At 44.9% G+C, this 27,187-nt stretch overlaps 1 protein-coding gene across 4 annotated transcripts in view; it reads right to left on the bottom strand.

The window, feature by feature from the left end:
* The window catches only part of PLXNA4 (plexin A4), a 445,185-nt gene that overhangs the window by 401,486 nt on the left and 16,512 nt on the right, over nt 1–27,187 (bottom strand). For 2 of the 4 annotated variants that reach the window (XM_090134078.1, XM_090134077.1), the window contains exon 2: nt 17,128–18,391. In XM_090134078.1, the coding sequence (XP_089990204.1) occupies nt 17,128–18,306 (1,179 nt within the window). In that variant the 5' untranslated portion in view covers nt 18,307–18,391. Of the gene's footprint in view, nt 1–257; nt 382–646; nt 3,561–17,127; nt 18,392–27,187 lie in introns of those variants that run through there. The other 2 variants (XM_090134080.1, XM_090134085.1) reach the window with 2 other exon arrangements.

The raw sequence follows: 27,187 nt of genomic DNA, 5'->3' as shown, positions 1-27,187 counted from the left end.
ACTGACACCAGTGAGACCACTTTCACACATTTGATTCTAAGTTTAAAACATTTTTTCTAGGCCAAGGCCTAGGAAGGCAATAATTCAGTAATAAATACTAAATTTATCTAATTTTCTTCAATCATTAAAGAAGGACCATGATCATTTTCTTTATCTGAGACCGTATCTTCATAGAATCACAGAATGGCCTGAGTTGAAAAGGACAATGATCATCTAGTTTCAACCCCCTGCTATGTGCAGGGTCGCCAACCACAGACCTGGCTGCCCAGAGCCACATCCAGGGCTGGGGCCTTGAATGCCTCCAGGGATGGGGCATCCATAACCTCTTTGGGCAAGGTGTTCCAGCCTGTCACCACCCTCTGTGTGAAAAAAGAAAGAGTAAAAAAAAAAAAAAAAGTGTGAACGGTTTACAGGGCAGTGACTGAAGAGACAGGAGACTTGTGGGCCGCGCCCCGGGAGAGGGGAGAAGGGGGATGGGCGGGGAGACGGGTCTAAAAACCGAGCAACGGCAACGGTCTGAGGAGGAACACGTTAGTTAGCTAAATACGACCTCAGAAGGCAAGATAACACAATACAACACGATACAATTGGAATTGAGGCCAACGAATCAAACAAAATGAGAGTGTGTCCAAACTGAAGTCCTTACTCTAAAACCTGGTGTGCTCCTCGGTGGGGAACAACGAGAGGAGCTGGTGAGCTGCCAGGACCTCCACCTTTCATCTGGGCAAAATGTCCTCTGGGGCATGAATCCCCTCCCCTGCCTCTTCCAGAACAAAGCACCCAGAAACGACGGTTAACAGAACCAGAACATTAACTCTTTAACTCCCAGTGCTTTGCATGGTGTTATGATGTGGAATACCGACAACAAAAACATCACAAAACCACGCTCATGTTAGGGTTGCTTCCTCTGGGGATCATCTGCACGAAAAAAAACAAACAAACAAAAAAGAAAAAAGAAAAAAAAGAAAAAAAGCCAGCAAGTGAAAGCCTGCAAATAAACATCAGCCAGCTTCTGTGCAGCTGTGGCTCTCAGCTCGATGCACAACATCTTTGTAAAGGCAGAAATACAGTCATCTTCTTCAGCAAAGAGAAGCACATAAGGAAGCTTGGATTTATGATGAAACAGTCAAGAGTTGCAAACCCAGGTTTATTTTCAATTCCAGACACTCCTAACAGCAATATAAAGTAGCCACGTTAAACTCTCTGGAGCTTCTCTGCTTGGCAATTTCACGTTAATGACTTTCCAGAATGAAAGCAGAGGTGAGAACATGAATTCACTCTGCCTGCAACATGGCTGTTGCAGCAGCTGGAGTATCAGAGAGGGTCAAAGGGAAGATATGAGGAGACAGGAAGCAATTCTTGCATCTCGAGCAGTAAAAGTCTAACTGAAATTCACAGTGTAGTCTGTAGGTAACTCAGAAAAGGAGGAGGATTTTGTGATTGAATCATAGAATCATTAAGGCTGGAAAAGACCTCTAAGATCATCCGGTCCAACTATCAACTTATCCTCACCATGCCCACTAACCATATCCCTCAGTGCCACACCTGCCCTTTTCTTGAACATCTCCAGGCATGGTGACTCCACCACCTCCCCTGGGAGCTTTCAGGCAGTTGTAAGGAACAAGTTTTTGAGAACGAGAATGGTTTGGGTTGGAAGAGACCCTTAACATCATCTAGTTCCAAGCCCCAACTGGCATCAAACCATCATCCCATATCACATTCCACCTGCTGATGAGGGAATATTACTCACTGCCCCTCTGCCCCAGGGAAGCTGCTAAACAGAAGTTTATTAGGTGCTCTACATATCCAAAATATCTTTATGAGAGAGTGATTGGCAGCTCCCATGGCATCCAAGTCCCACCAGCTGCCTCTTCATCTCAAGCTGATGCACAGTGGGGATTCAGCTGTGGAGAGGTTGCTGTCCATTCCTAACACCAAAGGTTACATCTGCAGCAGTGACACCATGGCCAAGTGTCACGTTCGCCAGTGAGATAGGAAGGATGTGCAAAGAATGGGCCTGATTTACAGGAGGACTCTGGCAGGCTTCTGCATTCTCCAGGATTAAGCCTATCAAATAGATAATGAACAGATCCAAGCTCTTCTGGATAGCATGGTTTTAACAAGGCTTGTGTTGGCTCAGCCCTCTAGAGATTCACTCAGCACCCCCAAACTCAGCAGAAGGGTTACAACTCTAATTATAGCATATCCTTCCCCAATTCCATTTGATTTCCTAGCAGAAGTGAGCAATTTGGCACTGCAAAAGGGGCTGAAGTGCCAGCTATTAGGAAAGCAGTGCAAACAGTGCTCCTACTGAGCTGCAGTTGTCACTTAAACATCTGTTGATGGGGGTCGGCATCCTTTCCCTGGTAAGTAGAGATGGGATGAAAGTTGCACCAGGGGAGGTTGATGTTGGATATTAGGAAAAACTGGAGATGTTCAAGAAAAGGGCAGATGTATCATTGAGGGACACAGTTAGTGGTCATGGTTGGGAAGATTTGGGGTTGGACTTGATCTTAGTGGTCTTTTCCAACTGCAATGATTCTGTGATTCTGTGGTTCTGTGCTTTAGCCTTTGGCCTCTGAAGCAGCCTCTTATAATCAAATACAGCCCAACGCACATTTGGGGAAAAGCTTTGATGAAGGATCAGCCATCCTCTTTACTTTCACTCGGATGCAATCTTCCTTCCCAATCAAAGCACAAGGGCCTTTTTTAGATATCTCAGCAGGCTCCAAAGCCATTCCACAGCCTCACCAGGGATGAAGGCTGTCCCAACAGCCAAGTCTCGCCTTTGATTTACAGCTAATACCTAACAGCCTTGTCTTTGTACAGTGGCAGATACTTGGCTTCTCACTCTTGTTATCTCAGGCTTGGCTACTTCAGATGATGAAGGGAATGCATACATTACAGCTGCCTGTGCTGCCAGCAGGACCAGGGAGCCAACAGCAGTAAGAAATCAACAGCGATATTTAATTGAATCTTTGCAAGGTCCCAAGGTCTTTTCATCACCTGAATGCAAGATCTTCTCATCAGCAAAGACTGAGCTTCCTACTGAGGGTGGACGTGTATCATACTCCATAGAGTGTTTAAAAATGTAGAGAGATTGAAGCCTTAGGAATATCCATCACCAGGAATTTTGTGGTATATGTACAGATGCAAGTAATGGAATTTAGGGTCTAGAATGCCCGAAGAGAGGGTAAACCATAAATCCCCCTCCAGCAGAGCTGCTACTCATAGAATCATAGAATATGCCTGGGTTGAAAAGGACCACAATGATCATTTGGTTTCACCCTCCTGTTTCTCCCTCCTCTCCCTCCCCCTCCTGCTGTGATGCAGACCACCTCCCTGAAAACCACAAATCTTTAAACTCCAACTTCTACAGCAGCAGTTTGCTTCCCAAGGATTGTGCTTCTCTGAATATCCTCACGATACCATCAGCATGGGCTTCACTACTGGGTTAATCTTCTGGTTTAAGTGCTGGTTTGTCCTCACTCCTGCCTTCCTTAAGCTGGATTGCTTCTGCTCTCATGCATTTCTAGCAACATTCCTGCTTCTAGCCATGCTGCCTCCAGCTGTCCCTGAGACCAGTGGGTTTGGTCCATCCAAGCTAGTGATAGAACAAGGCAAACTGATTTTAAACTAAAAGAGGAGAAACAAAGGTTATATGTTAGGAAAAAATTCTTTACTCAGAGAGTGGTGAGGCCTTGGCACAGGCTGCCCAGAGAGGTTCTGGATGCCTCATCCCTGGAGACAGGGTGGCAACCCTGTCCATGGCAGGGGCTTGAAATCTGATGATCTTTAAGGTCCCTTCCAACCTTAGCCATTCTATGGTTCTATGTCCTTCACCCCAGTTTCTGTGCAGTGAACTTTGGCGGGACCATCAGATTTCAGTATCAACATCAGCCCATTGGTTGTGTCTAACCTTGAGATCCAGGTGCAGGATGGAGACAGCTTTTCTGACATTCACCTTGTGCCACATCATTCACATAATTTAATGCCTTCCCATCACATGTGTTCCTAACAGCCATAGACCTTTATCATATGAAATTTGGAAGAAATTTTGTGGGCAAAAAGATGGGAACTTTGGACCACCAACTGAAATGGAACAGATCAACAACCAACGTTCTCTTCAGCGGTAAGCCTGCAGTCTAATGACACACAAAAATATCCAGTACCGTTTCTCCAGGGCGCTTGGTGATATAATAGAAACGGGATAAAGAGCCAGCATTTGGAAATACATTATAATTGCACACTGTTTTTACTTGTGCAACCAGAGCAGTGGTTACCACACAATTACATGTCACCATATACAAATGACAGTGCAGTTACAGTAACTTCACCAATTACAGGGAAATTGCACCCACTCTGTTAATAGGTTTTCACTCAAACATAATTCAGGATCACAAGACCAGTTACCCAAATTGACTTGAACTTGTACAAGCATTTGGTTTTTAGGTCTACAGTTTAAGCATCAGTTCAAGGACTGGTGTCAAGTTTCCAGAGTGCTGCAGAATCTTAACATGGTACAGACTTGTTACGCCTGCATTAACTTCTTTCTGTACTGTGAGCATAAGGCTTCCCATCTACCATCTACCTCCACATCGTAAAATTTGCAATTTCCTGAAGAGGAGTCTGCCTTCCTTATGGAGACCAATAGAATTCTTTAGTCTTCATGCCTTGTGCTCAGCAGAGCTGGTTGGTTATTAGTAAGAAGTAATTGTTGCCGTAAATTTAGCATCCTCTGAGTTCTGAATTTTGGAATGATTCGTGTGCCGAAAGATATGTACAATGTACATTGATCAGTGAATTCCTGTATGTATTCTAGATCAAAAAAATTGCAAAATTTAAGCAATAGTGGCAATAGGTTTGTTCTTCTTATTTCTTGCTACAGACCCGGTGTTGCAGCCACAGAATCCATGTAAAACAACAGCAGATGCTTTTCAGCTGACTGCTTTTTCTTCAGCTCCGGTTCCCACTTTTGCTATACACATTGTCCTACTGCTGGCACGGGGCTGTTCACAGCAGCGTTTTAGACCTGGAGGCAGCACTGAGCTGTCAGAGGGAAACAATTCATGCCTCCAAAAGTACTGACTATGTGCTTCTCAAAAATCATGGAATTTTGATATAAAAGCTCCCAGGCCAAATACAGAATCATAGAATCGTTAAGGTTGGAAAAGACTTCTAAGACCATCCAGTTTAACTCTCAACCCATCCCCAACATGCCTATTAAACATGTCCCACATCTGCCCTTTCCTTGAACACCTCCAGGAGCAGTGACTCCACCACCTTCCTGGGCAGCCTCTGCCAGTGCCTCACCACTCTTTCAAAGAAGAAATGTTCCCTAATATCCAACCTGAAATACTGTCATCAATACTGTCATCATCAAAATGACATCACCAAAATGACATACTGACTTCTAGTCTGCTTGCAGAGAACATACTCTTACTGTTACAAGTAAAGGTGCAATTACCAGCCTGAAACCCTCCAGGTTAACGAATCCATGCTACTGGCAGACAGCACCCTGATGGTGTACTGATATAAGCTCCACTTTCAGATCCTTCATCAGCTTCAACTCCAAGTGTCTGCCAAGGAAAAATGATGCCAGGATATACAAGATGCAGTGCAGAACCGATTCAGATACTTGGGAATATATTTCAGTGGGATATTTAGAATCATAAAATGGTTTGAGTTGGAAGGGACCCTTCAAGGTCATCTAGTCCAACTCTCCTGAAATGAACAGGGACATCTACAGCTAGATCAAGTTCCTCCAAGTCCATCCGCTTGACTCTGAATGTCTCCATCTACCACCAAACCTGTTCCAGTGCCTCACTCCCTCTGTTTGGATATTTTAAGTCAAGGGATATTTCAAGAGCCCAAGAAACTGATACAGGCAGAGAAGAGGGACAGCACCTCCAGAAGCAATGCAGACTGTCAAATTCAGACAGCACAAACACTCTGGTTCATAGTGGCCTTCACATCCCAAGTACTATACATCATCATTTTGTCAGCCAAACCTCTCTTCTGCACATCACTCACACAAAAACGCAGGCAGTACTGCTCCAAATCTCTATATTAGCACAACTAATATTATGCAGCTCGGCTGAAAATCAGATCACTGAGCTGTGTGGTCACTGAGGTTCCTTCACTCCCAGGTGGGAACTGTGTCTGCACATGGGAAGAGTGGATGGGACCTAAAGAGCAGAAAATGTGGCTGTAAAAGGAAGCTGAGCTTTTCTGCAGTCCCATAAACTTCACTATGTGGGCTGAGAGGATGCAGAATCATGTGGATGAGGATAAAGAGAGGAATATGATCTCTGCAGCTCTCAGCTTGCCGCTTTCCATGAGCTTTAAAAAATTCACTTAAAATTTTTCACACCCCCAATAAAAGAGATTATTGAGTGTGGAGACTCTGCTTTTGAAACTACCATGGTCTATTGGGTAAATAAGCATTTAGGGATTTTTCAAAAGTGAAGTATTGATCAAATAAGCTGCTAGAGCTCTTCTGTAAGAACATATTCCAGCTGCAAAGCTGTGTTACGCACCTGAAACACAGCTGCACTGACTTCCCCTGGGGACTAAAAGTCACAGGAAAATCTTGGGTGAAAAGGCTTTCTCTGTATAAAATGAAAAGGTTTTGTCTGTACAGAGTGAAAAGAGTTTATCTAGATAGGCAAAAAGTCACCTTTGGGAGAGAAGTGCATTTTGTCCTAAAGGACATTGGATTTCCATGATCAGCTAAAGGCTGTTACATCACAAATTCCATCAACAGCAGTATTCATAGAGGTGTAAGAAGAGACTGGAGCTCTATCCTCTATATGCCTCTGTAACCCTGACCATCCTTGTCATAACTTGTGTTTCTCCCACGTGCCTCCATGTAATAGAGATACCTAACAAGGAGACATTCCCGACATTCATCTCTCACATTCATCTTCACCAGGCCACAAAATCTACCCTGCAGGACCCTGGTAAGGTCTCCACTGCAAACATCATCACTGTCACATTCAACTTTGAAGGGTGTAGGAACACCTGCTGACTTGTCCTCTCTTTCACATGCTTGACCCATTATCCCCCTATACTTGTTGGCAACAGAATGGTTAAAACTGAGCTCAGATGGAGCATTTCTGGCAGCTGCCAGGCACTCCTTATTCCTATTCTACTGATGCACACCAGCACCTTGCCGGATAGAGTCCAGCTGCCTCCCTCATGTCGGCACCACCAGACATTCCCTTAATTACTATAATTATTATTTTGTTCCACAGTCAGAATTATCATTTGGGCTGCAAAGTGCCACGTGCACCAGCAGCGCTATACAAATGAAACAACAATGCTGCTTTGCATGCAGGCGACACCTCCCAGAGATCCCAGAGCTGCTTAAAAGCATTAATTAATCCTCACCACGGTCCCACAAAGGTAAGCTAAGTGTTGTGATGAACAATGTCATGTGTTGTTGGTCTTCAGCACGGGGAAATTGCTCTGTTGGATATGAGAGTTGTGTCAGGGGAGGTTCAAGTTGGATATTAGGAAAAAACTTCTTTTCTGAAAGAGTGGTGAGACATTGGCACAGGATGCCTAGGGAGGTGGTGGAGTCACCATCCCTGGAGGTGTTCAAGAAAAGGGCAGATGTGGCACTGAGGGACATGGTTAGTGGGCATGGTGGGGATGGGTTGACAGTTGGGCTGAATGATCTTAGTGGTTTTTTCCAACCTTCTATGATTCTATGAGTGACCTTGGCTTGCTCACCAAATAATGAAGAGCCGAGGGCTGCGCATTTGCATCAGGGAGAATTGAGTTGTGTCTGGTTTTATTATCTGATGGAAAATGAACGCAAGGGAGCCCGGTTGTCACTTTAAACAACAAAATACTCGAGCACTCGAGTTCTGCAAACCAAAATCCCCCACTTGCTGCCTCTATCTGTGCAGATCTCAGTGCTTGAGGAATGCAGAGCACTTGTGTCAGCCTCTGTATAATTCACTCAAGCCTTTCGCTTCCAACTCTCTTTGCATCTGAAAGCAGGGCTGTGCAGTGGATGGCCCTCCGAAGCAGGGATGCCATGACAATTACAGCCCTTTGTTTCTTGGCGCCGGATCCCGACCAATAGCCCCGACCCATTGATAAATGCTGGGTCATTCCCTCATTAGGAGCAGCACGTTTTTATTATTCCCTTCTGCATATTCCCTCGCTCTGCCTCTCCCACTCTCTGAATAGGCGCCTGGCTAATATCACTTGTTTACAGAATAAATCAGCTGAACAAATCCTATTATATTTTGGAACAGTGACAACGATGGGGTAATGACATTGAAACAGGGAAAATGCGATGTTGTTCCTACTGATCTAATGTCACCCACATGTTCTATCAGCAATGCCAGCTCTGGTAATACATGGAGGAAACAGAAGTCCTTCTGTTTGCACACAGCATTACGACTTTGATGCACATATACCTGGGTGTCCCACCTTTCCTGTGTTTCAGGCTCTTCTGTAACTACTTTAACTATTAAACAGGCTACCCAGCATGATGGTGGAGTCACTGTCACAGGACGTGTTCAAGACAAGGGTTCCCCACCAAGGAGTATAGTTTGGAGGGCATGGTGGTGATGGCTTGATGGCTGGACTGGATGATCTTAGTGGTCTTTTCCAACCTTTATGATTCTGTGATTCTACAATGCAGCATCTCACACACTCAAAAAAATCACAGTGTACTCTCAGTACTCTCAGTACTGGTCAGTGTGAGAGCATTCTTTTCCTACAGGAGAGGGATACAACAAAGGTCTGTATTTCAGCAAGCACAGTGAGGTGATGCTTCTCCACTTCTTGATCTTCATCTGTGCAAAGGAGCAGTTCTGAAGAGGATGGTTCATACATAGATGAGTACATGACACCCACATCTCCAGCTCCAAAAAATAAGACCACTAAGATCATTTACTCCAACCATCAACTCTTCACCACCATGCCCACTAACCATGTCCCTCAGTGTTACATCTGCCATTTTCTTGAACACCTTCAGGGACAGTGACTCCACCACTCCCCTGGGCAGCCTGTGCCAGTGCCCAACCACTCTTTCTGAGAAGAAACTTTTCCTAATAGCCAACCTCAACCTCCCCCATCCTCACATCTTGCTCGTACCTTCATGGTGGAAAAGTGCAGCATCTGTATTTATGCTGACTGATATACTGGGGATACATTACAATTCAGATAAAAGTGGAAACACGCTTATTTCAGGAACAAAAATAATGCCCTATGTTATATATGTGTTGGAATAGAAAATCAAGACAGACACGTGCATCAGGCTGTTCCCAGAGGCTAAACATCTTCACTGATTTCCTAAGCACAAAGACAGACCCTGCACTGTTTTTCACCCGGACAACTCCACTTGCATCATGCAAGGAAGAAAGGGTCTGTGCAGGATTTCTCCCAAAAGCAGTGCTGAATCCAGCAAGCCACGACCCCCTCCTCAACAGAACGGGTATTGTACAAACCCCAGCTGCCCCCAGTCCGGAGGTGCTTTAAATAGCATTGGTGTCATGCAGGGAGCCGAAATCACTTTGCTTCTGGCTCATGCAGGATTTTTCTGGGTTTTGCATGCACTTCTTTCTTTTTTTCTTTTTTTTTTCCTTTTTTTTTTCTTTTTAACATTGTGTAAGCATTCCCCTCGGCCTGGAAGGCAATCTCCTGGCGAGGCAATCCGAGGTCAGGGCTGTGATCACCCGGCGTGGAAGCGAAGGCAAAGAGATCATCTGGAGCACTCCGAAAATGCAAGGCTGAGCCACATGTGACCGCAGGGCTCAACCGCAGAGAAAAACAGCCTGGGTCGCTGGCAGGGAAAGCAGCAAAGATCACTTCCCAGAAATAAAAATAATTGTCCATGTGGCAAGGAGCATGAAGCAGCAACGTGGAAGCCAGTACCCCACTCTCATGTGATAGCATCGATGTGGAGTCCAGCAGGAGCGAGAGATGATGCTGAGAGATGCTGAGTGATGCTGAGCTGTGCAGGCAGAGTCCAGGGCTGGGATGATAGTGGGGGAGGGAGCAGTGCCTGAAATATCTCAGACACAACAGCGAGTCAGCAGCCTTGGGCCCTGCTCCGTCTTCAATGAACATTTTGTGTGAGCAGGGTCAGGCAGACGTGAGGATCCAAGAGAGAACAGCACAGCGTGCACGGGGCTGGCACCCGGCCACTTAAAGGCATAGGGTTTCCTCTGATGCGTGGGAAGTAAAGAAATGGTTCCATGCAGGATGTTGTCGGATTGTTTGTTTTTTTGTGTGTGTGTTGTTGTGTTTTTTTTTTTCAGAGGCTTCTCATATCATTACAGCACAAATAATGAGCATTCTGGAAGGAGGGCAATTAGTTGCAGCCAGCATTATTTCTGATCTGGAGGTATCCTTTCAATGGCATGGTTTAGAGGGCATGGTGGTGATGGGTAGACATCTACACTGGATGATCTTAGTGGTACTGAGGAACATACTTATTGCCTCAGACATAATCATCTTCTGTTTGCTGTTAGGCCCTGATTTACGGCTCTTAAGTGAAAGCTTCAGTTTATGCAAATGCTTAAGACGTCTTGTTTTTCTCTCACACTGAGCCGCCAAAGTTGAGAAAAAAGACCAGAATCAACAAAAAGTGAAGATGATCCCATGTAATGCCTACAAAGCCTCTGCAAATGAGTTTTGATCAGATTTTAGTATCACAGAATCATAGAATTGTTTGAGTTGGAATGGGCCATTAAAGGCCATCCAGTCCAACCCCCTGCAGTGAACAGGGCCATCTATATCTAGGTTAGGCATACACACATCCACCTGCTGGTGGGCACAGGCTTTGGAGGATGTCCAGAAGTCAGGATGTTGGCAACAACTACACCCAGGCCTTAAATACCATGCATGCTAGACAAGAACTAGTGCTAATGATCTAATGGTCACATCACAGTGGAAGAGATAGGGAGACTTTCCCAATTCCAGCTACAGAGGGGCCAGGACCTTGCTCAGTCTCAGAGAGTAGAGGTCTGAATTCAGTTGCTCCCTATTAATCTGAAGAGCGTGGCCTCAGCCATCTCTGGTGACTTCCACCACTGTCAGTATTCATGAGAAGTAACAGTCACATCACTGGAGAGAGCTCCTTGCTCTGCTTCTGCCCGAGCTACCTCATATAGCATGATAACATGACATTTTTCTCCAATGATGTGTCTTTCACTCCTAGAGCACTGCTTTATAGAGAAGGCAACAATCAGGCCCTGGAAAGAGATGGGGGAATGAGGAGAGGGAAGGTTCATGGGGAGATTTTCAAATGACAGATCAGCTGCAAAAATCCTAAACCAGCACCTTAATCCTTCTCCATGTTGCATCCCCACTAACCCTTTCATCCCCTACAGCTCCCACCAATGGCAGAGATTGCTGGTTATCTACTACCAAAATTGTTGGGTTCAGTGAGTCCCTCCAGCAACGCACTTCACACGTATACTACAATCCAACACCAACTGATGTGGCCAATTAAACAAATACTGAGCATACAGTAAAAACCTTGTTTGCTCCATCTCGGAGTATCCAGTAGGCATTGCCAGAGAGGAAATTCTGTATTTCTGAGACTACTGCTTCTACACAGGCTGCAGTCTGATTTTTTTTGGGGTGCTCTTATATTTCTAGAGGAAGAAGAGGAAAGCACCATTAAATGTTGACCGAGATGTGGTCTTCAGCTGATCATGAGCTCTTCAGATGAGAAACTTAAGTCTATGAAATTTGGGCTAAAAGTTTATCTGCAAAGCTTTTCTGCATGGTATATCCATGCAGAACAAAAAACCCTATTGTACGAGCACTAGCAACACTGACCTCATACAGATTTACTTAGGATAGCCCTGCTGGCAAGCAGTGACACGATGAGGCCTCATGAAACCGATAGCTTGTTCCTGTGACTGTGAGTCATTCCCCAGGGAAAGTGGCAGGCTCGTGTACTGGGCAGTCCCGCCAGGAGAAACCAGCATGCTCTCAAAATGTCAAGGCATCAACACTACATGGACCTCCATCCACGTGCTCCTCTCCCCTAGGACTGAGCAAGAGTTAACACAGCCTTTCACCCCAACCTTTCCCCATTATGGGAACGACAATTCCAAGTTTTTTGATTGATAAAGTGATACTTTTCTTTGAAACAGCCTTTTATTTTTTCTTTTCAGCAACTCATTTTTAAATGATTGTAGTAAGGATTTATTCCATCTTCTTGTAATAGTTGAGAATGTTGGGTGCAACACAAGGATTCAGGAGTTCCTGAGCTGCAACCAAGCTGTAGGTCATGTTTTACTGTGCCTTAACTCCTGTAAAACAGACGTAAAGCTTCTCCCCATCTTAGTGTTGTTGAAGAGGAAAATAATGAAACTGTTTGTTTGGACAAAAATATTGGAAGTTTTTTGATAGGAAAATTACGGCCTCATCATCAATGATTCTCTCACCAGGAGTCAAATTGTCTTTGGTTTACACCAAGCTAGAAAAGGCCTTTTCTAATCTGATGGTATGGAGCAGTAGAGAGCCTAGATGTATGATCAGTCTCAAGGGCCAAGCAGCATTCATCCTGGGGTGAGGTGCTCATTCTGATAACACAAATCTCCTCGGCACCCAAAAGCCAGTGCAGACACGTCTGACAGCCATACATGGAGAAGAAGTGTTGAGATGAATCAGCAGTATGCACTCTACAACCTCTTTCCATATCTGTCTGAACCTCATGGGTAAAGCTTAGTGGGCGTGAAGCACCTAGGATGGGCAAGGGTTAATAGGTAAATCAGGAGGGAGTAGGAGAGCAAAGTCAACATGAGGAGTATATATGTATGGAGGAGACAGAGGACAAGTGGGGAACAAGGCAATGGTGACTACTATCGGGGTGAATTACTGACTTAGATGTGTACTTAGATGTGGCTTGGATTGTCAGAAACAAAAGCTTTTGTAGCTGAGTTACTTGTCAGGCAGTGACTTCAGTTCCAAACGCCCCACCTTGCCTGCCTTCTATTAACAAAGCATTGGAAAAATATTGCCCAAGTCTTTCCACAAAGCTTTTTGTTGGCTGGTCAACTTCAAAAAACATTTCTCCCCCATCTGACAACATTGCCATGAAAAACAGGAAGAGATTGAATGCAGTACTTTAAACAGTCAAACTCCATTTCCTGCCAAAAGGAAAAGAAAATACCGGCAAAAGGCAGAAGCCAGGCAATAGTTGGGGACAGACATTCTGATTATCTCAGACAGATATTCGCACTGTGTATCCGGTAAAAGCTGCAGTGGTGGAAGTGACACCTTTTCATTTCAGGGAATGCAGATGGTTAGGCTGCAGAGCAGCAGGTGATGCTGTGAGGCAGATCAGGCTGGGATCAGGGTTGCAACCACCTCCTAAGCTAACACTTAGGATTGCACGCTAACAATGCACTGTTTGAGTGTGTTGTTGTCAGGGGGGCTGGAACGAGATGATTTTCAAGGTCCCCTCCAATCTAAGCCATTCTATGACTCTATGAGGATTTACTGCAAGTCAAGGCTCCAACAAGGATCCCCGTTCTTCTCATGTCTCCCCAGCAGGCCCTGGCACATTCACAGTTCTCTGGGGGCAGTGTCCAGTATCTTCCTCTTCTTCATTCATCCTTGCAGTGTCCCACATGGCAGTTCATCTGCTTGTTCCCTAAGGCTCAACTTCTGCGCATCCCAGTAATGCAATTTCCACTGGGCTTCAAAATGTGCCCGCTGGTAATCTTATTTCATAATATAGAAAAACAACAAATCTACCAATGATCAAAACCAGTACTGAAATGACCCATTCCCAACTCTATCCTCCTCTCAAGCTGCCTCTTTTTTTTAAAAAAAATTGGCATGTTGATATAGCATGATGCGTATTTAAATCACTGTCTTCTTTATCCAACATGAAGATCATTTTCTGCTTAAAAAAACATCCTTTGCACTCTAGAGCAGCCCTTCCATCTGCCAATACTCTGCACATCTATACAGCCTCTCTCTCTGCTCCATAGAATCACAGAATCATTAAGACTGGAAAGACCACCGATCAACCCATCAACAAATGTCTATGATCACTCTAAATTCAGTGACACATCTATCCTCTTCTTGAACTCCTCCAGAGTTTGTTACTCCATCACCTCCCAGGGCAGCCTGTTCCAATACCCCACCATTCTTTCTTCAGAAGCTTTCTGAACTAGACTGATGCACCACAAAAGTGGTGGCATTTTGGTGGCGCACATCATTCCTTGTAGATACACAAGGGAAACAAAGGTGCTCTCTAAAGCTATGGACATCGTAATGGCTCCAGTATGAGGAAATGAGATTAGAAGTGAGGGAAAGCTTCCTAGCAGCAGAGATTGATCATGCAGGGAGAGAGGGGAGCCTGCCTCACTGGAGGTTAAGAACAGGTAAGACAAACATCTGTCAGAAATGTTACAAGTAAGGCTGGAGGGCAAATCAGATGACCTCATAAGATTCTTTTTTTTTCACAGTCTCATTTTTCTCTGACTATATGAATTTCTAAGCATTTGGGGTCAAGAGTACTGTTTAAATATAAGTTATTATTCTGCATTTGCAAGGTACAAAGAGGAGAACCAGAGATATTACCTGCAACTATTCATCACCAGGGTGAATTTGCAAATCAACTGCCCGGACATAAAAATCCATCTTTTTTTTATGCTGAAGTTTAAGAGGAGGACAGCTATAACACAGGAGAGGAATGTACATCAAGGATTGTCCATCCATCTCTGGTCTTTCCCAGGCCAGAATTGACCAAGGTGCAAGGACAGAGTGATGAGCCCAACTCCAGGGTCCAAGTAAGTATCTCAAGGAAGGGCTGGCGTATGTCTTCTAACAGTATTTCTCTGTGATGTTCAGTGGGGGTTTCCCACAGCTTCTCTTTACCCATCTGCTCACTGAGAAGCATATCAGCTGTTTCTGTAGGATTTTGGCTGCTGGATGCAGGGCAGCAGGGCTGAACTTCAAGTCCACCCTTGATCATGGGCAGGTTAGGCTTCTATCTAGCAGAGACACATTTGATATTCCAAATTTTAAAATAATAATAATAATAATAATAAAAACATATGAAAAGTCATGCTGGTAGCTTTATAATTGGTTTTATAGTTGTTCCAAACCACTTGTGAAAAGGCAGAGCAGCAGTGCTGGTGGACTGCTGGCAAGCAGGACATCCATCAGCAACAGAGATGAGGCCCTCACGGACATATGTCCATGCTCCAAAATATTTCACCGACCATCAAATATTTTCCAAGCTTAGCAGCTGGACTCTGCAGCCCTTACAGCAGCCAAGTCACTAATACCTCTTCCCTCGGGCAACACAGCTGATCTCAGGCAGGGCTTGCCAGCAGCTCTAAGTAGACTCATTAAAGGAGAGCACAGCCCACTTAGTTACACTTTTCAGACTCTTATTTTCTCTTCAAGGATCTCCGGGCTCTTTTTCCAGATGGGATGCATTAGCATCTCTGATTCACAGTCACAAAGATGCTCTTACAGTTTTCCCTGCTGTGCCACACAGACCCCAATTTGTTGTCCTCTCCCCAGTCTCTGCAGTCCTGTCCCTCCAAATTTGCTCTAATATATCCCAAACTCATCCCAAGGGACAATGTTGGCCTTTTTTCCCCTTTCTAAAGCAACGGAAGACAGGTGATTGAGGGATTTCAAAACTGTTGGTTTGAGAGGTTCTGTGCTGCAAGCATTAGTATGGAACACAAGTGGAGCAGATTTGCAAATATATGGAGAGGCTTAACAGCCTGGGAAAGTAACTCCAGTGGGAAACTCCAGCTTAAATCTAAAGGCAGCTTTTTGAATGTGTGGAGGCCTTGAGGCTAAACAAACAAACAAACAAACAAACAAAAGAAAAAAAAATCAAAGCCAGATTCAGGCACAGTCTTTCTCCCTGTGAACCCATAGGGGGTTTGCTGCTGGCAGAGGTCTAGACAGAAGGGATCCCACCAAACCAAAGGGTTTGTCCCTCCTCAACTTCAGTGTAGGACTGTGAGAGCAGTGCAAGGTCACACAATGCTGTGCTTGTGCAAAGGAAAATTAGGACAGGGTACGGCAGCATCGGTTCTCCCTGCAATGATATTTCCATCTGCATTCCTCTTAGTGTGCCCTTGTCCTGCAAAGGAACAACAGCAGGGATTCCCCAGCAAAGGATGCTTGAGTACAAAGGAAAGCATGAGCAATCCCATATCCTGAGCCCTGACTCTGCCATGAGATTATGGGGCAGGAAGGCGCTCTGGTGTTTCTCCATATTCCCTTTGCTCAGGCTTGAACTTGCCTCTTACTTGAAAGAACTAATTAAGGATGGAAATCAAAGCCCAGAGAGGCAGCTATTACAGCAGCTGGGGTGCAGTGCCGACTATAATGCTGATTTCTGTACATGGTATCAAAGCCAGCCACATATTGGCGGGGCTGAGGCAGATTTCCGCAATGACACTTTAGTGAACTGGTGGAATAAACTAAAAGAATTTCTTAAGACCGTTTGTAGGTCAGGTAACCCAACCTCTTCCTGTGTCCTGCCCTTAAATGTTGTAGCATTTAATCCTTGATCTGTAGCCAGGCCTTAATTTTTTCGGTGCACAGACAGTGCAGAGCTGGCTTGAAGGAGGAAGACAAGGGACTTTGATGGTTAATGATCAGCGCTACTCAAACCTAGAATAAATGAAGTACTGGCTTCACAAAGCTCCTGGAAAAAATCCTGCCTCAACTCCAGCCTAGGGAGATAAAATTCCACCGTCAGACACAAAAATAAGCACAAGCAGTTGAGGTTATCTAAGTCTTATTTTGGTTTAGGCTTGAGCCAATACTGCAGAAGGGAGCGTGATTTCACCCCTAATGAATTTCACTGTGAAATAACAAGAGCAGGACAATCCTTCCCAAAGATTTCAAGGCCTCTTGGCTTATTCCATGAACAAACATAAAATTCCTGGGAAGGTCAGAAAGTGATGCCTTCCTCAACTTGACCATGAGTAAATTGGGGCATGGCTCATTAGATTAGACGGTGTCATGAGCCAGAGGTAAAACCAAGACTGGGATGAGGCAGGTTCAGTTCCTCACTCCCAACTGCAACCACTGAGGCAGACTTTAAGCTCAGCAAGAACGTGAGGAGGTCAAATGTGGGTGTTTAAAGGCTATACTCACCGCACTGCTACAGGGAATGTCCTTGACTTTGAGCCAGGCCAGATCTAATGTCCCCTCTCCCCTGTAGCAGGACTGCAGCCTGTCCTTGATGCGATCGTTGATTTCTTTCAGGACAAAGATGCAAAGAGCAGATTCATCCAAGGACTTCATCTTCCTTTTCTGCCCCTTGGAGAAGACTGTGAAGAGGATATCATCCTCAGGGCCAACACCCAAAGACCTTGCTAAAATGGCTCCAGCCTTGGACAAGTAGGCTGCCTGGAGCAACCGGTACTCCACCCCGTTCTTCTCACAGCCAATGGGCACCTCAACGTAGGAGTTAAAAGCTGTGTCCTCTTTGCACAACCGGACCAACTTAGAGGTATAAACTTGTTCTTTCGTGGTGGAACCAGGTGGTGAGATCATCTCAGGCTGCAAAGTTAGGAAATAAACAAAGTTACCGCTGCTGAAGCCATAGATGTAGTAGATATCAAAATCAGGGATGATGGTGAAGGTGTCTGAGGGGATTTTGATCATAGATGCCACAAACTCATCGTGGAAAACGTATGCAAACATCCCATCTGCCTCAGAGTTCTTGGTAAGCTTTCTGCTGGAGATAGTGGGGAAATACTCAGGTTTGCCATCCACAGCAGTGGCAATGAACAACTTGTCATCCATGTTGCTGTAAGAAACAATGACTCCAAAAACAGAGCCACTCTCATTCACGCCGGAGAGGTAATGCTCCTTCTTGTGGAAGGGTTCTCCCAGCTTGAAGAGGTCATCCAGCCTCAAAAGCTTACAGATGCCCTGGTAAAGACTCCCACAGGCTATCAATCGATTCTCCTTGTAGTCTATGAGGAGCATTTTGTTGATGTTATTAGTGGGTGTCAAGGGTTCATTGCAGGTTTGGACTATCCTGGGAGGATAACATTTGGGATTATCATCATCAGGACCAGTCTGGTGGGTCACCAGGACCTTCAGGTCACTGGAGAGTTTATAGATCCTGTTGACAGCTCCCAGGTAAATATGCCCAGTCCTTTCATCAACCACTAGGTGGTTGAAGTTCCCCTCCATTTGGTCTCCCATGAAGGTGATGAAGGGCCTTTTTGGGTGGGGAGGCTGCTGCCTCCCAAGAGGTGACACTGTGGCAGATAACAGGAGGTGAGAAACCAGGCAAGTCCACTTCCACATGGCTGGTGACATATTTAGAAAGGTTTGTATTCCCAAGGGAATGAGGATTGGAAGATGTAAGTGTCTTCAAAACACCAATTCCCTGGCAGATTTTGTCCTACAAGCAAAGAGAAAAGAAAACAAAAGTACGTTACTATGGAGTATTTCTTCCTCCTCCCTCCTTCACAACCATGCCATCATCAGAGCATATTTAATTGCTAATCCTCCTGTTCTCGTCTCAGAGCTCTCTACTTAAAACCAGCACAAAGGGAGTCCTCCTGAAAAAGAAGATGCTGGTAGAAAGAGCAGAAATCACATAGCAGAATAATAAATCAGTGCCCTTTTAACCTCTACTACACACACACATGTGCCCCATGGCACAGCACAAAAACTCTCTGGAAGCCAGAAGAGTGCAGAAGCATCAAGGAATATTACTGTTTGCACTGCCAGCTTTGACCCAACTGTATATTTGTTAAGACAGGACAGGAGAAGGATTATTATCCTGCTCTTCCAGATGAGGGAATGAAGCCTAGAGAAGGTCAGGGACCTGCCTGCAGGGACAAGTCCAGATGGCGGTAAGCTGTCTTGTGACTCTTCAAGTTTGCCAGGAAGAAGCCAGCTCTGGTCTGACATTAACATCCTTTCTGGTCCTGAGCAGGACTGTTTGAACAAGCTGTCTGTGGCTTCCAGATCAAAGCTGCCTCATGCCAGTCCAGCTTGGGGTACAGATGTAGGAGTTGTCGTGTGCCAAACTTCAGAGCAACATCTACGGGGCACACTGCCAAGTACAAAGCAAACTGGGCACCATGTCTTCTCCCTCATAAGATCATACAATCATAGAATGGCTTGGGTTGGAAGGGACCTCAAGTATCATGAAGCTCCAACCCCTGTACCATAGGCAGGGCCACCAACCTCCACATTTAATACCAGACCAGGCTGCCCAAGGCCCCATCCAATCTGGCCTTGAACATCTCCAGGGATGGGGCATCCACAGCCTCTCTGGGCAGCTGTTCCAGCACCTCACCACTCTCTTGGTAAAGAACTTCCTCCTGACATCCAATCTAAATCTTCCTTCCTTCCTTCAACTTAAAACCATTTCCTCTCATCCTGCCATTATTTACCCTTTTCAAGAGTTGGCTCTCCTCCTGTTTGTAGGCTCCCTTTAGGTACTAAAGACTGTGAGGTCAACCAACAGCCTTTTCTTCTCCAGGCTGAATAATACCAGCTCCCTCAGCCCTCCCATGGTCCTTACCACAGCACTGTTCTTCACCCCCTGCAAAGCCAAGACAACCCTGTCTAAATAAAAGATACAGTTCTGCAGGGCATTTCAGAGGGCTGAAAAGAAAGGGCCTGCCCAATTATTAGCAGTAATAAAGTCTAAAGGCCCATGATGTACAAAAGCTGACAACCCAGAAATTGGCCTGGTGATTCCCACCCGAAAATGAAGGGGCTTTCTTGCACTATTCAGTCACCTTAAATCTCCCAGCTTTTAACCAGAGTTGATATGAGCCATAGGGGATTTCACGACATCCCAACCTTGAGCTGTGGAAATACATCCTCCCATTCAAAACATTCATCTGCTCCCTGCTCCTCTTCCTTTTCAAGGTTGATTCTATATCAAGAGAAGCTTTCAGAGAATCACAAAATAACAAAGGTTGGAAAAGGCCTCTAAGATCTCTAAATTCAACCATCAACCCATCCCCACCATGCCCACTAACCATGTCCCTCAGTGCCAAATCTACCCTTCTTTGAACATCTCCAGGGATGGTGACTCCATCAGTTCCCTGGGCAGACTGTGCCAATACCTCACTACTCTTTCTGAGAATAAATTTTTCCTAATATCCAACTTGAACCTCCCCTGGCAGAACTTGAGGCACATGGAAGATAGATTCCCCATACCTTGAGTCTTGCCAGCCAAGCTTTTTGCTGATTTCTGATTACACAACCCTTGTTACAGGTGGCCAGGCCAAGGCACGCCGGTCTTACCCCTCTCTCTTTAACGTCCAGATTGGAATTTCATAAAATTCTTGTTGCTTATTAAAAGTGAAACAAATCCCAGCTTCAAATATTGTGATTCAAATCTTGTGATTTGAATGCACTTCTGCAGACCACTGTCCTATCACTTCTCACAGAGTGCCTTTGCTGGAGTGAGGGGTGTAATTTGCTGAGTAAAGGTGACGACAGCCAGCCCTGTGCAAGGAGGAGGCAAGGGAAAGATTGCTGTTTGCAAATCCCAGTGGGGAAGAAGATGTGGCAGTGACACAGGGCTGGGATTCACAGCTTTTTCAAATGTGTGCCAGAGGAATGGAAAAATGTACTTCAAGGAATAACAAAAAGAAAAAAAACTCTGTCTTCTTTTGACCTGTAAACTGATTAGATCTGATAGTGGAAAAGGTACGTCTGGGCTTCTAGAGCATCCACCACTTTTATGCCACCCCAAATATTTCAGACTTCTCACAGCAGCCAGAATTTCAAAGCAGCTGCATGATCCCCTTCACCTCCCTCTGCCCTCCCTACCACATCAGCCACAGGCGCTGGCTGGAGGATGGACAAAGGTCATTTCACATTTACTTTAGGCATGTTTACCCTGTTCTGCTTTGCCTTTCTGGTCAAGCAAATATTTAATAAAATCAAGATCATACTGCAGAGTTGGCAAGACTGTCCTGTGAGTTAGTGAGGATTCACTCTGTAGGGATACACAGGCCGGTCATGTCAGCTTTTAATAACCTTTATTATGATAGATAGAGAGGCGATGGGATGAGCACTCCCTGCATAGGCATTCCCTTTCAAAAGAGGCCATCCTTGAGAGAGCAGCAGAAGAGAGAACCTGTCCCTGTTTGAGTCCTGTGTTCAGAATCATCACGTGGTGACCCTGAACACTGGCGCCCGTCACTTCTGAGTTATGATCCATATTTCTAACAGATACTGCTTTGATCGGGCACTAGACCGATGTAGGAAGAAATTATTCCTTTGAAGTACAAAGAAGATATCTATTTTACTCCTGTATTTTACTATATTTTACTCCTCTTGGACCAACTAAGTCAGCACAGCTGCAGGACAGGGAAATGGGAACTGCTGTTACCTATGCTGGATATCAGGATTTCTTCTCAGGAGTGGTGAGGCATTGGCAAAGGCTGCCCAAGGAAGTGGTGGAGTCACCATCCCTGGAGGTGTTGAAGAAAAGGGCAGATGTGGTACTAAGGGATATGGTTTAGTGGGCATGGTGGGATGGGTTGACAGTTGGACTGGATGACCTTTGCCAACCTTAATAATTCTAGGCTTCTATGATCCCAAGACTGAAGATGCACATAAAAGCTACTCTACATGAGCTGTCTGCCCAAGGATTACTACAGAGCCCCAGACCTGAGTTGTAACAACAGCAGGAAGTGCCCCTTTAAAGTACATGATCAACCCAAGCAAATGGGAATTATGATTGAGTTTGAGAAGTGGCTGTGACTTACAGAGGAAGGGGGAAAACATTCCTGAAGGGAATGACAGCAAATTTGGTTTGGAAGCTAGAGGGGCTCCAATGAAAAGCTCCAAGAAGGGTGGATGAGGAGCACCGTTTGGAGAAGTCAAGGGGACTTAAAAAGCAGAGAACTTCATGGGATAAGATGTTCACCTGCAGTAGGAAGAGCCACCAAGGAAGCATAAATGCAGATTCTGGAAGAAAGCAGAGAGCCTACCATCCTCATTCTGCAGTCTGAATGACCCTAGGAGGTCTAGGTTTCTCTCTGAACACTGCTGGCTCTCCCTGTTCACCCATTTGCTCACACTGTCCTGTACCCTTCATCCCAGAGTCCCAAGCAGTACTTGAGCCTCTCAGGGTTAAAATTTCTAATTTGGCTTAATTATTAAATAGCAGCAGAGGGCAAAGGCAAGGAGGATTGGATGTTTAGCTTGCAGAATAGAGCAGGGTTTGCATAACCCCTCAGAGAATGCACCAAGGAAAAGGGGTTTTATGCATGTCTTTTTATTATCCACGTCTGGACAGCAGGAGATCAGAGCAGTTGGGAAGACAAATACTGCAGTGCCGTAGACATATGCAGTCTTTCAAGCTGCAAAACTCTAATTACATTACAAGAAAAATAAACAAAAGGCCAAACTGAGCAGGCAGTGAGGTCTGGGCTTAGGCTCTAGTCTGGGTATTTCCAAAAGAAACCCAAACCACCTCCCAAAATAACCATGTTCCCTTGCTTTTCCCCCTAACGACATGGCCAGCAGTGCTATGACCCAGTGCACAGAGCTGGTGTGAGCAGATCTACGTGGCTCCTGCCACATCTTCCTCTTTGCCAACACATTCAGGATCCCTGGAAAGGTCACACGGTTTCTACAGCCTGATGGATGTGTGATGGATACATGATTCAATGATCCCAAGACTCTACAACATGTAGCTCTATGGGCCTCGGACAAGAAAAAAGCCCAAGGGGAAGAAGCATTTCTAGCTTCTTTTAACTGGAGACCAGCACAAATCCACCCCATTGCAATTGCTGCTCCCAAGAGAGTGAAGATGGAAGACAACAGCATCTCCCCATTTGGTTCTCACACACACACAGCCCTCCTGACATCCAAGGTTGCAGACAGATCCAAATCACCAGGTCCCCTCCCATAGGCACCTTCTGCAGCAGGGACACTGCAAGGATAGCAGAAGCATTTCACTAAAAGAGTTATCCATGATAACTTGACTGCAAAGAGTTCCAGAAGCAAAACTACTCTGTGTCCAGCTTCAGCCAGGGCCTCAGAACAAAACACACATTAGAACATAGAAGACAGCAAAAGCATGCTCAAAAACAGCGCCAAGAGAGGAACAAATCCACCACCCCCTCCTGCAGAGCATGCCCAAGAAACACCACACCAGGGCCCCAGCATGTGGTGGATCAGTCTCATATAGACCCCAGTGGCTTATTCAATTGGGAACACCTAGTTAGGAAGAAGCCAGCAGCAACCAGGACTACAGGGCAATGTCAACAGCACGAGCACTGCAGTTAATGAAGTCAAACATTAATCAGGCAGCACGTTCCTGTTTGCTTTTGCTTTGCTCAGGCATGGCTATTCATTTGCTGGGACACAGGAGGCCGTGCAGATGCTGACGAGGCAGACGTCCAGCAATGGAGCCAGCACACAGCAATTCAGCACCAAGTGCAGCTACACAATCCCTTTAATCTCAGCTAAAGGTTTTTTCCTGACTTCCCTTAATAAATCCTGATTACCGTGGATAGATGCTTCTCTCTGGGAGCCGACACGGCAAGAAAACTCACACAGGCACGTTGATGACAACTCCCCAACAAAGAGCAGCTTCTAACTTCAGCTAAATCCTCCCTCCCTGAACACACAACCTGATGGAAAGCAAAAGCAACTCTCTCTTTGAGGGCATCCAACACCTTTTTTTTTTTTTTTTTGGAGCTTGCCACAATGAACAGATCCCAGCACAAGCTGCAGCTTGTCCCAAATAGAGAGATTAATTTCAGCACTGGGTCGTTTGCAAGGCACTTAAGCTCCAGCAACAGAACCTGGCCTTCACTCATCACACAGATTGTTCTATTCAGGCACTCACATGTTGCCCATCACCTTGTTACCTGTGCATCTGACAGAAGAGCATTAAAGGAAGGGATTAACATTTGCCACGAGTGGGACTTTCTTTCTTCCTGATTTCCCATTGGAGAAAACTGCACATTGGATGCTATTTTCTCATTCAGCATTTCAGACTTGGTTTTCTACCAGCAAAAGCAGGTCAGATGTGTGCTCCCTCGTGCTTGGCATGGAGAGAGGAAAGGCTTGTAACATTCGTCCAGGAATTTGCTATATGGAGATTTGATGAAAGAACACATATATGCAGTGCCACAAAAACATGAATGGAGTGAGGTCATGGAAATAACCTACAAATCCAAAGAATGGGATTAAACTCTTCTTTCTGGGGCAGATTCATCTGTGAGTTCCACTGTGAGTCCCCTCCACAGTGCAGATACTTATCACAAAGTCTGCTAAAATTCATGACTAGATGATCTTAGTGGTCTTTTACAATCATAATGATTCTGTGAAAACTATTCCGAGGACAAATCTATTAGAATTATTCCTTATCACAGCAGCTGTGGAAATGTAAGCCCCCAGGCAAACAAACAGTTGTAGTGACAGCACATGAGGCCATAAATTTCAAGTAAACAGTGTCACTACGCTGCCTGACATCGTTGCTCTTTATATGAGGAATGTCTATATCAGACCATACAGATCCAAAGCATAGGGGGAAAAAAAAAAAAAAGAGCCTCTGAAGGATGCCCAAATAAAATCTTAATTTTTTCTGGATCTAGTCCAGTATCAAATGCCAAAACTCCACTTTGGTCCTCCAACATCAAGAGCCTCTGACCTTGGGTTTCTTCTCACGTCACCAGGCAGCTATTTTCTTGTTCTGTAGAACACAGTTTCTGTTGCACTGAATGCCAGTGGGTGGATGTTTTCCCCTGCTTTGCAATCTTAGTAAGATCTGTGAGACACAATTCCTCTCTCTCAGACTGAAGTTTTGTAATTAGCGCTGTATAAATCCATTAACAGACAAATCTTGTAAGACAGAGACCATACTTCAGCTGTCTCCTGAAAGCTTGGAACAAAGAAGAAATCCATATTCACAGTGACTTTGTGATCAGTGGCTATTTCACTCTCCAGATCTACTTGAAACAACGGCAAGGATAAAACATGGGGCTTACAGGAAAAACAAAGCCTTTAGACCTTGATCTACAGCTTGTTGGAGCACCAAGATCTATATTTGCAGCTGGGGAAACTACTTGCAAAGAAGCCAGAAGAGAATCCTCAGTCTTCAAAGTCTGAGAATTTACTACATATTCAAAAGGCAGCTGGAGCAGAACAGCCTGAGAAACAGAGGATAAAAGCAACGGGATGAGGAAAATCAGAGGTCGTACCAGGATGAAGGATACAGTTCCATTGGATCCATTGTGTAGAATCATAGAATCATAAACTATTCCAAGTTGGAAGGGACCCACAAGGGTCACTGAGTCCAAAATCCAAACCCTATGTCTGAGAGTGGTATCCAAAGTTTGATGCCATGACCACTTCCCTGAGAAGCCTGGGATGCCTGAGCACACTTTAGTGATTAACTTTTTCCTTTTCCAAAACTTTACAGTCAGAAATAGGCTAAACACACAGCAGGAGCAGAAATAGAAAGAAAAAGTCATCAACAGCCCTGTATAACTAGGAAGGAACAGAGAAAAGAATGGTGATTTCTCTTCAGTGGCAGAAGATTTGCAGCACGGGCAAGAACAGTCTCCCTTTATGCTTTATTCAGCTTAACATTTTTTCCTTTCATTTTGTGGCAGATATCCAGACTGTTTTGGAGCACCAACCACTGGCCACTCATGGGGACAGTGGGAGGAAAGACCTGACAAAGCAAATCCTTCAGCTTCTTCCCACGTTAAAGGCTAAAGACAGTTGGATCAACTCACAGCCAGATCTTGAGTCCAACACACACATTATCACTCATGGGAAGAGGCCATGCTGACTGGCATTTGCTCTTCCAAACCTAAACAAGAGCTTCAATTTACTGCAACCATTAGCAATATTTTTGTGGTCCCTACTGGATGAAGATCATGAAATATATATATTTGACATCTCCTTTGAATCATAAAATCATTAAATCATTAAGATTGGAAAAGATCTCTGAGACCATCTAGTCCAACCATCAACCCATCCTCATCATGCTCACTAACTGTGTCTCTCTGTGACACATCTACCCTTCTCTTGAACACCTCCAGGAACCACCTCCACCAGCTCCCTGGGCAGGCTGTTCTGGTGCATTACCATTCCTTTTGAGAATACATGTCTCCTAATTTCCAACCTGAACCTTCCCTGACTCAACTTGAGGCCATTCTGTCTCTTCCTGGCTGCTTGGGAGAAGAGGCCGACCCCTACCTCACCACAACCTCTTTGCAGGTCTTCCTGATCTGCTTAGTTCATACCTTGTACATGTAAAAGCAATTCCTTACCCTACTTTGCTTTAAATTATTCTGTTTCTCTTGTCTCTTTGGGCATGAAAGTAGATCTTTCAGAGATCTCAGAGTGCTGCCTAGTCCAGACTTCCGCCCCAAAGTTCACCAACTCCAAATTCCAGTCAATTGCAAATATGAGTTGCTACAAAGCATGACCTCTTCTTTACAAATGAAAAGTTACAGAACAAAACAGGCATTTTTTTCTAAACAATACAAATCTACTGCATGCTTTACTTGGTTCTCCCCGGCAAGTGTATTAAAAACTGTATAAAAGTTGTTTATAAATTCTAACTGTGCTGCCATAAAATAACTTTTTGTCAAGTTCTGAGCAAAGCAGGGTTCAATGCAGCATCTGTCTTCAGAGTTTCCCTCTGAGAAAGAATATCCAAGATCTGCCCAAATGAAAGATGTTCTCTCCAGAGGACTTCCCTCAGAGTGCTTTGGCTAAAGTTTTTTGTCCCCACTCAAGTTGGAATTTTTTTGCCGATACAAAAGGCAAACCATGCTGATAGAATCCCTATGCTTGCTCTAACAGAGCTATCCAGCTGAGACACAATTTCAAGCCCAGCGCTAGGAAGGAGAATTGACTTGTTCTGCTGATAGTCTTAACTCAGGCTGGATATTAGGAAAAATTTTCTTCTCAGAAAGAGTGGTGAAGTATTGGAACTGGCTGTCCAGAGAGGTGGTGAAGTTACTGACCCTGGAGGTGTTCAAGAAAAGGGTGGATGTGGCACTGAGGGACGTAGTGTAATGGGCTTAGATTGGATGGTATTAGGGGTCTTTTCCAACCTTAATGATGCTATGATTCTATAATGAGGTGGTGTGGACACAGCCCTGATAAGCAGTGGCTTTGTGAGCATTTTGGGAGGAAAAAAACCCAACAAAGAACACTAACAAAACCATAGTCAGACATCTGTCCT

Source organism: Phasianus colchicus, chromosome 1 (genome assembly GCF_987193195.1).
Source record: "Phasianus colchicus chromosome 1, bPhaCol1.hap1.1, whole genome shotgun sequence".
Classification (NCBI taxonomy): domain Eukaryota; kingdom Metazoa; phylum Chordata; class Aves; order Galliformes; family Phasianidae; genus Phasianus; species Phasianus colchicus.
The sequence above is the reverse complement of the archived record's forward strand: the minus strand, read 5'-3'. Positions and strand labels throughout refer to the sequence as shown.